General features: G+C 31.0%; 1 protein-coding gene across 1 annotated transcript; it reads right to left on the bottom strand.

Annotated features, from left to right (window-relative positions):
• Window positions 1-2,110: 2,110 nt before the first annotated feature.
• LOC124838371 (calmodulin-binding receptor-like cytoplasmic kinase 2) lies at window positions 2,111-5,309 on the bottom strand. The gene is made up of 6 exons (XM_047313961.2): window positions 4,877-5,309; window positions 4,418-4,659; window positions 4,104-4,269; window positions 3,752-3,841; window positions 3,295-3,593; window positions 2,111-2,691 (listed from the first exon to the last, which is right to left on the bottom strand). The coding sequence occupies exons 1-6, from the start codon at window positions 5,118-5,120 to the stop codon at window positions 2,368-2,370; spliced, it is 1,365 nt and encodes a 454-aa protein (XP_047169917.1). The 5' UTR covers window positions 5,121-5,309; the 3' UTR covers window positions 2,111-2,367.
• Between the last annotated feature and the right edge of the window lie 6,950 nt (window positions 5,310-12,259).

Raw genomic sequence — 12,259 nt, 5'->3', positions numbered from 1 at the left:
ATACTAAAACACTATATTCATATTTTAATACTGTCTAACGTATGTATGACAAATCACACATACTTAATAATATATTATAATTTTTTATATTGAACAAAATAATAAAATAAATTGTGAGTTTCAAATTGTCATAATCAATACTCCATACTTTCTAGAAGACTAACGTTGTGTTCGTTTGGAGGGAAAATACTATTCACGTAAATTAGTGATAATGGATTACGAAAAGCAACGTTGTTCGTTTTGGTGGATTTGCACCGATTTGGTGAGACGATATCCGCTGATTTGCGGGATTGCACTGTTCAGCTCATCTCGCAAATATGAGAAGATTTGTGATGATTTACGAGGGAAAGACTGATATACCCATCTTTGCTTCCATACATCAGCCAAGAATAACAAAGTTATTCGATTCTGCACATTAATAACCGGTTACAGCAGAGTGTAACCGATTACAGCAGAGTGTAACCGGTTACAGAGAAGAATGAACTTTGCTTGCACACGCGTAACCTGTTATGCGAACGCGTAACCGGTTAGGCGAACGCGTAACCGGTTACGCAATATATATTTTTCAGTTTTTTTTATAATTATTTTAATATTATAATTTAAAAAGATGTACATTTTAATAAAATTAGGTATATTATATTTTCTAATTTATTAAAAATAAGTTGATTATTTAATTTTTATAATTTTTAAACATTAATTTTATAAATTATTCATAATTTTTTTTTCTTTATAAACATTTTTACAATTAAATATAACATTTTATATTACTTTTATAACTAGGGGCATTTTGGTAATCTTTAATTTCTACCAATTAAACTAATTTTTATAATCTATCATATCAATCAAATCCTATACTAATTCTCACAAACTTTACTTCCAAATTCACTCTCAGTTACCCACAAATCCACTCAAAAAAAACAACTAAAAAATTATCCTCAAATCCATTTAAATCATCTCCCCCAAATCTACCCAAAAGAACACAGTCTAAACGACATGATTGATTTTAAAATTATATTTTGATGTGATCGTATCATCGCTATTTTTACATGTTATTGTTTAGTTTAGGGTGATTTTGGTTTTAAAGATTAGTTTTTTCTTCTTCTAATGTATAGTTTTGAAATAGATTAGTTAAAAACAATAATTACTGTAATCACTTTAAAAATATGTTTTAATGGTTGTAACCGCAGATTTTGATGGTTAGCATTATGTTTGAAATATAAACAAAATTAACAAAATAATTGTTTGAAAAAAATATCTTGTTCAAATTACTTTTGTTATCTCCTATGACATTATTTGAAAAAGTCACAGAAAAAAAAGTTATAATTTGATGAAGATAATATGTTAGGAACTGACTTGTGAAATTAATTATAAGACTCACAAAAATAAAGATTCTTTCAATGTAGTTCCAACAACTACTTTCCAAGTTTAAACATCTTCTATCTTATATATTAAGACCACCTTAAAGGTATATATGATGGTGACTCAAGATATTGACGTTGAATTTGAAACTGAAATCTAATTCATGATTTGTTTTTTTTAAAATAAATGCAAAATAATTTAAATATTGTTTTTTTAAAACAATATTGAAAAAGTCATTTCAAGCACATTTTTTAAGACATTTTATTTTAAAAATTATAATTGAAAACCAAAACTAAATAAAATTAAACTTTTTTTCTCAATAACTTACTATTCCTATCTATTTTCCACCTTTAAATGAAAATGATTATTTTATCAAATTTATCTTTTATGTGATTTTTTTAAATTTAATCTTTTTTAATTTGATTATTCTTTTTTAACTTAATTATCTTTTAATTTTTATAAATAAATAAAAACTATTTATTATAAAATTATAAAAAAATATACTTAATTTACGTAATAAAAATAATAACAATTTTATTATTTTTTATTATCATAAAAAAACATACACATGCTAGTTTTCATTAATTAAATATAATATGGATTGCTCCATGTTAATCATAAGTTTCTAAATATTACAATCATATTATTGAAGTCAAATAATAGATTCTCATTTTTATAAAAAAAAGAAAAATATTTTCACTGTTTATTGTTTACAACAGACTCTACAGAACACCCAAGCTATGACATAAAATGCAGAACAGAAGACAAAAACTTGCATACCCTGAAATTCAAGCTGATGAGTGTCCCTTAACTTGGCAATCTTACCCATTTGGGTTACAAACAAATCATACCTTCCACTCTCAACAATCTAAAACCTTGAGAATTTCAAAATGGAAGAGGGAAAACCTTCTCAAACTAACAGCTTCAAAAAAAAGGAACATTATACAAACGAGAGCTGTAGTTTCACTATCTGAACAATCAATGAACAAACTTCCAATGTGAAATTGATTATGCCGATACAAACTTATAGCCTTTACCATCTTCAATACCATATGTCTTATGCCTATTCTTCCTCCCATCTCTTTGAGGGAAATTTGCAGAATGGTGAGAACCATTATGAGTGTGAGAAGATGTTCTATCTGTAAAATCTTTGCGGATTTCCCACAGAACCTCTGCACAACTCTTCATAGATGGTCGTGATCGCCTCACCGGTGCAAGGCATTGGAAAGCTAGCTTCATAACCTTTTGTACTGCTTTGTTTGATGCTGGACTTCTCTTTAGTCTTGGATCCATGGCAATCACAACTTCTCCTTGTTTCAACAACTGCATTGCCTGCATGGCATGCAAACTATATCAGCTCAGAGTTCATTGTAGTGCACTTTGTTCTCACAATTTCATTGCAATGATCATTATAAAACACAAAAAGTGGCATGCTGCATTTTAGGTTGTTCACAAATCTAAGTCTAACTTGCTAAACAAACTAATAGCTTCTCAGAAACATAGTTTATTTAATCTTTGAAGTTTAACACAAAATTGGAATTCATCCTTGTATGAAAATTTGATACATTTTAGTTCTCAAACTTTAAAAATGAATATATATAATCTTTGTCAACCACATTTCATACTAGCATTGTTTACCTCATTTGATACGTCCTGGCTTCGGTGTTAATATGGAAACGCTTTGACATGTCAACAAAGTTTAATGTAATTTGGTTGAAAGAACTATCCATTCTTTTTAAAGTTTGGATCAAAATGTATCAAAGTTTTGATCAGAGAAAAATTTTAATTTCGTATCAAAGTTCAAGGACTAAAAACATACTTAACTCTTATTTATTTATGAGATATAGTTTAACCAATAAAAAATTATTCTAAAACCACTCATGTTCTTATAACCTAGTTATTTTTGTATGCATTGGATAGATTGGACCAACTTACCCATTTAATTGTAACTCTCTCACTAAGAGGTCTCTTTGGTTCAACTGCATGTCGTCCTGTCATCATTTCAACAAGCAACACACCAAAGGAATAGACATCACTCTTTTCAGATAGATGATGGGTTCTCATGTAATCAGGATCTATGTACCCAGCTGTTCCTTTTATTTGAGTTGAAATATGGGTTGCAGCAGGGTCTTCTGAACCCAACCTAGCAAAACCAAAGTCTGCTACTTTGGCCCTTAGTTTATCAGTGATTAAGATATTTGATGCTTTGATGTCCCTATGAATAATTGGATGATCTGTCAATCAAACACATACATTCTACATTAAGAACACAAACAAGATTATAAATTATTACTTTATCAGGAACACTTGTAGATACATTGCAATAATTAAGCCATCCAAAATCTGTTGTAACACATTTATCATTTTGTAATCTAATTCTAATGACACATACCTGTGTACATGTGAAGATAAGTAATTCCATGAGCTACATCAATGGCTATGTCCAGACGCTCACCAATTTCAAGTCCATTTCCCCGAAAACCTGCATTTAACAAGTGACATATGTTTGGATTAAAGGTTGCAAACATAGTTCAACTTTTGCAGAAACAACCAATATCTTGCTTATACAAAAACTACTTTTAGACAAAAATTGACTTTTGAAGACAACCAAACATGTCACAAAACTGAGTTTATTCTTCAAACAGGTTTGGAGAATCCACTATTTGATAACTGTACCACAGGGCAGTATATAGACTATGAGGGATTGCTGAAATCATTAGAGTTTCTTTATAAACTGGGCTCACCATCTAAATGTTCTCGAAGAGTTCCATTACTAACATATTCAACAACAAGAATCTTTTCATCTCCATGCTCCAAATACCCACGCCACCTCACAAGGCTCCTGTGCTCAATATTTGATAAGGTGTTTATTTCATTCTTGAACTCAGCTAAGTTCTTGTTCTGCAAATCCTGTCAACAAACATTTCCTATATCAGGCTCATTGATAAAAGCTAAAGATAAAACATGATCAGTCTCACATATTACGAACATGCTTCTCTAACTTCAACTTCAATTGAAAAGAGTCCAGAAAGATGAACATCATTATGTTATGTGATACCTTCCTGGCACGCTTCACAGCCACGAGGGATCCATCATAAAGCCTTCCCCTATACACTGTTCCAAACGCACCTTCCCCAATCTTATTGTCCGGAGAGAATTTTGCTGTTGCCTTGTAAATTTCCTCAAAGGTGAAGTTCCCAACTCCAAGCTGGCTACTTGAAGTGCCAGATGATGCAGAGGATTGAGAGAATACATACTTTGATGAACTCCTAGAACTATCAGACGATACATCTGCGGAAGCTGCAAATTACAATGAAATTTAGTTTTGGGAAAACCCATCAAAACGCAATCTCACAAACACATGACCATGCCCTAAGCTAAATAGAAAACCCTATAAGCATTGACAATCTTTACATAAACAAAGGGTTGCCTTGACCATGAACAGATACACTACGAAATCAACTCACATAACCAAATTGCAGAGAAGAAAGCACAGATCTTTATTCAAGAAACTTACACGATACCCCTCCAACCTTGTGTGTGGTCTTTCCGTCATCACTCTGAGGGGCTTCTGAGGGAATTTTTTTTTTCCCAGATAGAAAAAATGAAAAAAAATTCTTGACGGAATTGAAATATGTCAGAACAGAATGGTTCTCATCACTGCGCTTCCGTGTGCCATTCCCTGCACCTCTATCTTGGACACCAACATTCCTTTTTCTTTGATTAGATTGATGCAAACTGTGAACTGGGGTTTTCTTCATTTGCAGAAGCTAATGCTATTCCATATCATCTCTTGTAACCAAATATCAAAAGGAAGATGATCTCAAAGGCTTCCATTTCATGCGTTTTGTTCTTCCAATGTGAATCTGCTTCCTGCAAGTTGAAGTTATTATTTTATAACTAAAAGTCCTACATTTTACATCCCACAGGTCAAAGGATCACCAGCCAAGAAAAAAAAAAGCATTAAAACCATTCCAGGTCCATGGCCAGCTGGAGTTTGACCGGAATGTGGCAGTCATAGTCAGCACGCGGTTTTCCTTTGATCCTTCCTAATACACAAATTGTTATAAACTATTCTACTGTTTCTCATAATGTGTGTTTTTTTGGAGGTAACATGAAAGACACAAGTTACTGATTATGATCAAACGAACTTTTGATATAAAAAATGTTTAACAGTGGATCTGTTTTCTTTTATTCTGAAAAGTGTTTCTATTTAAGTATTCGGATGAGATTTTAATAATTGAAAAATGAGTAATCAACCTTTGTTTATTTCTAAAGTGCAAATGTTTTGAAATGGGTCACTGTTTATACAGATGGCTCAAGTCATAAAAAGTTAAAATTTAAGCAATTTAAACTGTGAATGTAATGTGGGAGAAGGTAATGATAATTTGTCATTTGAAAATAATGATGTTGACTAGACTATGAATTTTTTTTTCAAAACAGCAAAAACTACGACCAAGAAAGTATTGATGAACAAGATGAGTTTGGTATGTAGCTGTCAGTCAGAAAATAAGAACATGTTTTTTCTTGTAATGGAAGAAAAGACATTGTTTGAGGATTCCTGGAAACTGACAAAGAATTTCTAGGTAAGAAGAAGGAAAAAAATATTCACGAAAGAGAGCCAGAGACCATAAGAGTGACATATGATTGATTTACAATGTCAATATACGGAAGAGGGTCATCTAAACAGTAACTAGATCATCACTGTTTTTGAATTATAGTGTTGAATATGCTTCTGATTCAAACAAAATTGTTCTAAGTGCGTGTGATTTATAAAACAGAAAAAGTCACTTACTAACAACTTGTATTCTCATTATTACTTACAAGAATGACTGAAGATTTGAAGATAACGGAGATACAAGATTTTGTTCATATTTCTTTTTTATTTAATACACTATTTGGTCTCTAATTTAGGATGTTATGTTTAAAGTCGTCTTACTCTTTAAAAAAGTTCACTATTGTCTCATATTTTGTTAAAAACGGTTAAGTTAATTCTTTTAACTTACAACGTTAAAAACATAACGGTGCGATGATGTGTCAACTGTGACCTGTCCAATTTTTTATGACACGGTAACTGTGATCCATTTGATGTGCAATGTTAACGTAAAAGGTCAGGAGGAACCGTGAAACCCTAATTTCCCTAAGGCCAGAAACCTTGTGCCACCATTGTGAAACCTTAGCCGCCGCCGCTGTCGCAAAACAAAAGGCGCCACCACCAAACCCTCAGGCCACCATGCCGTTGTCACCACCATCAACACAAACCTACAATTCGAAGCAGAGAAAAGCAACAAAAAATCCAGAAATCAAACCCAAATCGCCTACTTCCAACCAAACCCTAGCCACCATGAAACCCTAAACCGTGTGGCCAATAATCAGGGCAAAATCTCCACCATGCGTCGCGCTTCACCACCATTAAGAAAGAACCGAATCGAAGTCCCTAACTGCAAACCAAAAATTCCAACCCAAAAACATGAACAAGAAAATCGCAATCGCGACACCTAGAAACCAAATTCACACCTGCAACAAACCATAAACATACATAATAGCTACCCAAATCCCAAAAACCCTAGTTCTCAAGCAGTATCCATGGACATCCACCTGCAAATTGCACAAGCCAGAAACATAGAACAATGTGCCTTCATGCATCGTGCAAGAAGTCTCTTCATGCGTCCTTCATCTTCGTCTTCTTTGCAAAGAGCAAAAGCTAAGAACGAGAACTTCTTCTTTGTTCATTGCTGATCAAACGCGTTGCGCCACCATGAGTTGTCACGAGTCAGGGTGCAGAATCATGAAGGCTCTCTCGCATAAACATTGAACAGGTTACAGTTGTCACGTAATCAAAAATTGGACATGTCACAGTTGCCACATTATTACACCGTTAAGTTTTTAATGTCGTAAGTCAAAAGGACCAACTTGAACCGTTTTTAAAGAAATATGGAACAATAGTAAAAAAATTTAAAAGATATGACGACTTTGAACACAACGCTCCAAACTAAGGACCAAATAATATATTAAACATTTCTTTTTTATACCAGTTTTATAAGTATCATGAAAAAACAAAAATACTTAAACACATGTTGAGTCTATAAAACACAACAATATGAAAGCACATACGATGGGGTTTAATTTAAGGCTTTATTCTTTTATAGGGATTTGGGGAAGATGATTTGAATGAATTTGAGTGGATTTGAGGGTAATTTTTTTTGTTGTTTTTTTGAGTGGATTTGTGGATAATTGATAGTGGATTTGGAAGTAAAGTTTGTGATAATTAGTGTAGGATTTGATTGATGTGACAGATTTAAAAAATTAGTTTAATTGGTAGAAATTAAAGATTACCAAAATGTCCCTAGTTATTAAAGTAATATAAAATGTTATTTATTAATGTTATATTTAATTGTAAAAATGTTTATAAAGAGACCAAAATTATTAATAATTTTTAAAATTAATTTTTAAAAGTTATACAAATTATAATGTAGTAAAATGAATTTATTTTTAAATGTAGTATTTGTTTGTAATATAATTTACTACCAAGTAGTATCAATTTATTTGTTACGGAAGTGAGATTGATTAATTTTAAACAAACATATAATTAAACGAAGTTGTAATTGTTGACGTATCATTGCGATAATATTGAAGTCTACACCAACCACATCATCATCTATATCTTCACAGTCCATATATGATAAATCTAATTATTCTTCCATCTATATTTACTTAACAAAATATATACAATTTATGAACTTTATACATACAACTAAAATCAACAATATCATTAAATTCATATATTCATATAATCATATCCTAATTAACAATATTCATGCATTCATATAAGAATTAAACAAAATTCATTATATTTATTCAGTAAATAAACCACAGTCATGCAAAATAATTAAATATAGTAATATGAAACATACCTATTGAAGAACCTTAGGAAGCTTTAATTTGAGATTTGATCCAATATTTGAAGGAAGATTGAAAACGCGCTCACGGTAAGATCCCAATAAAATACTAATTTCAATTGTCAATATTCAAATAAATGAGTGACAATTCCAAACCAAACCGGTTGAAAAAAGAGATCAATATCTTATATCATATATTGGTTCAAAAAAATAAATTACTTTGTCAAATATCTACCTTCAATTCACCCTACATGCGACTCCAAGGAACTTCACAGAATGACTCAACACAGCAACTTAGCAAGCTCAACCAGTTAATGCGTAAAAAATTTTAACATACAACCACCAAGATTTTTGAACCTCTAATCATAGTATAAGACGAAATTCAGTACTAAGCTACGCATTGGAAAGAACAATATTGTCTTTAACAATATAAAAAAAAAGGAAATGCACACAATATATCTCCCTAACCTGGACAGCTTAGTTATCCCTCACTTCACCTCCGTTAAATACTTCGTTGCTTCCCAATTCTAAGATATTGTTACAAAAACCTGCAAACACATACAAATGGTTAAGCCTGCTGCCATAAAAATCCATTTCGAAAAACAACCTATGTCCCTATGTGATTCCTCGTGCATTTACAGTTTAATGGAAGCCATATACGGCCAACCCGTACGCCAGAAAACATTGCTCTACGTTGCCCTTCACCCTCCACACAACCGTCGTACTCCACCTTATGCCACCTCCATCCCCATCAACTTCACTATATTATTGCTTCCTCCATACTCTTAGCCTGCATTCCAGGACCACCACATTTCCTCCACCACACGACCCTTCATCCTCTTCTCCATGCTACACATCTCCCTGGTCTCCGTCGTCATCGTTTTGTCCACATTTCTCCGTCGAATGTTGGTCGTAACAACACACCTCCATCCTTTACGGCCTTGTCCTCAACCTTCACGCACCATTGCTTCCATGGCGGATGAAGACGTTCGACAGCCACGCCACCAACATCATAAGAGCATCATCCCATGGAGGGTCGGTTACACGCTTCTGCACCTTCAACTTTGACGACAGAGCCACTATTCCAGCTATGGGGAACCGCTTACTGGAATCGCAACACGGAGTTGCCATCTGCACAACCAAATACGAAGCCGCACACCACCGTCATGGATATATGGATCCGGATACGTGAAACAACATAACCAAATACACCTACAAAGCAAAACCTTCCTAAGCTTGGATCCGGATACACTTCACCCGGTAACCGAATACATCAACATCTCTTCTGCTTCAAGCTTTCACCTTCTTCATCCGCTTGCCTCGTTATCATTAACCGCCTTCTTCCTCCTCCTTCGTCTTCTTCATCCGCTGTCGTGGTTATCATGAAACGCCTTCTTCCTCTTCCAAACACCCTTGTCTTTGTCTTCACCACTTCCAGAGGTCTTCAACCTGCAACAACCACATAAATGTGTGCCAGAAACATGACCTCACCTCAAGTTCTCCACAGCTGCTCACTCTCAGATCACTTCAGCACACACACAACTCTTACTCGTGCAAAGCTCTGCTAAGTAAACACACCCTCACAGTTAATACACACACCAAACTTATCTACCAACAACGTCTTATTAATGGTGTTAATGGTCAAAGTTTCTTTTTCAAATTCAAACACGAATCTCTCCTTTGTAGTGAATGGTTGTCTCAACCAGGAATCTCGCTAGGACACTCTATGCTGCTAAACGACACTGCAAAAGCATGCCTCTGGACAGTCCAAACTCCTCACATGGGAAGCCACAATAATATCACTCGTGATAGCACAGTGTAATTGCTGGAATGGAGTACGAGATGCTGAAAAAGTAACAATCCTCGCAAATCACTCCTTTTACCTGCTTTTCAGTCGTCACAAATCACACCAACCAAACACCATTTACCATACAAATTCATCTTTGCAAATTCTCATCTACAGTAAATTACCCCAGCAAACGCAGTGTAATTTACAAATTTTTCAATAGAACAAGCGTCACTTCACTAGAAAATAAAATCTGAAACTATGTTATTAGGATGGTTGACCCATATGTGAACCTACTCACTCAATTTCAAGAAAAATTATATTCATACTACATTTCTAACATAATTTTATAAGTACGTTTCTAATTATTCAAAATTATTAAAATTACAGAAAAAGAATATGTGCAGCCTCTTCCCTTATTTAATAAGTTCCTACCCTGCTTAAGTTCTGTGAATTTTTAGAAAAAATAATTAATCAGAAAGTATAATATAATGAATGAATATATATAAAAGCATGTGTGAAGAAAACATGAAGAAGAGAATATATCGATTTAGACCTATCTATTATTTTCACTAACTTCAACGTAACGCTTGGGGAAAATGGAATGCGCCCTTGGTTTGACTTGTCTTTGCTACTTTGACTGGTCTTATAGTAATTATCATTATTTTAAATAATAGACAAAGTATTTTCAACTTCTTAAGCAAAAACTGAAATTAGTATTTTTTTAATCAAGATTCAAATACTTCAGAAATAGAATATAAAAGCTCATTTTGTAAATTCATTTTTTATGGGTTAAATTAAATTTAAATTCATATTATAAGCACGGGTTACTATAAAAAGTTAGATTTGAAAATTTTCTATTGCTATAAATAATTCTTACATATCATTTGTCTATATATGCTGAAATCTCCAAACCCAATGCTTATAAATAAATAAATATACGTACATATACTAATCGCCAATATAGACATATAATTTCCTAGACTTAGCCCTATGGCCCAGCCCTCAAGAAGGAGAAAATAGACCATAAAATAATGAGTGTTTCATCCTACACCTCCAACATCTCATCCTGCACCTCCAAAAATTCCATTTTTAACCTTCTGACATCCTGCACCTCCAACCTTTTTAAAAATTTCATTTTTAACTTTTTTCTCAAGACATTTTATTTTCTTCTCTTTTTCTTTTAAAGACACTCTACACCACCTTAATGATAATTCTAATTTAATTTAAAATTTAAATATTATTTAATATAATTTTATATTTTAATAATTATTAAAATATGATTTATATTATAATAATAACTATATTAAAAAATAAAAATAAAATAATTAAAATAAAAATAAAAATAAAATAAAATAATTAAAATAAAAATAAAAATAAAATAATAATAATAATATAAAATTTGACTTAATATATTCAAATATATTAAATTATATTAAAATATTAAAATGAATTAAACAATTATTAAATTGTAAATAAAAACAAAAAATTTTAAAAACTTGTTATCGAGAATCAGTTTTGTTTTTTATTTAAAATTTAATCAATATTTATTTTAACTAAATATTATAGCATTATTTATTATATTTTTATATTTTAATAATTATTAAAATATAATTTATATTTTTATAATAGTTTTATTAAAAACTAAAAATTAAAATAACTAAAATAATATTAAAACTCACATTTAATATATTTAAATATATTAAAATGTTAAACTAAATTAAATAATTATTAAAATTAAAATCAAAATCAAAACTTTAGAAAAATTTATTTATCGGATATCCATATCCGATTATAAATTTCTCGGACGTCAATATCCGATTGACGTTTTTAAAATTTTACTTTTTATTTAAATTTTAATAATTATTTAATTTATTTAATATTTTGATATAATTTAATATATTTAAATATATTAAATGTGATTTTTAATATAATTTTTATTGTTATTATTTTTACTCTTATTTCAGTTATTATTATTTTTATTTTTTGATAAAACTATTATAAAAATATAAATCATATTTTAATAATTATTAAAATATAAAAATATAATAAATAATGCTATAACTTTAATTAAATTAAATATTGATTAAATTTTAAATAAAAAACAAAACTGATTTTTGATAACAAAGTTTTAAAAATTTTTGTTTTTATTTACAATTTAATAATTATTTAATTTATTTTAATATTTTAATATAATTTAATATATTTAAATATA

Source organism: Vigna umbellata, chromosome 5 (genome assembly GCF_029865625.1).
Source record: "Vigna umbellata cultivar VRB3 chromosome 5, Vumbellata_1.0, whole genome shotgun sequence".
NCBI lineage: Eukaryota > Viridiplantae > Streptophyta > Magnoliopsida > Fabales > Fabaceae > Vigna > Vigna umbellata.
The sequence above is the reverse complement of the archived record's forward strand: the minus strand, read 5'-3'. Positions and strand labels throughout refer to the sequence as shown.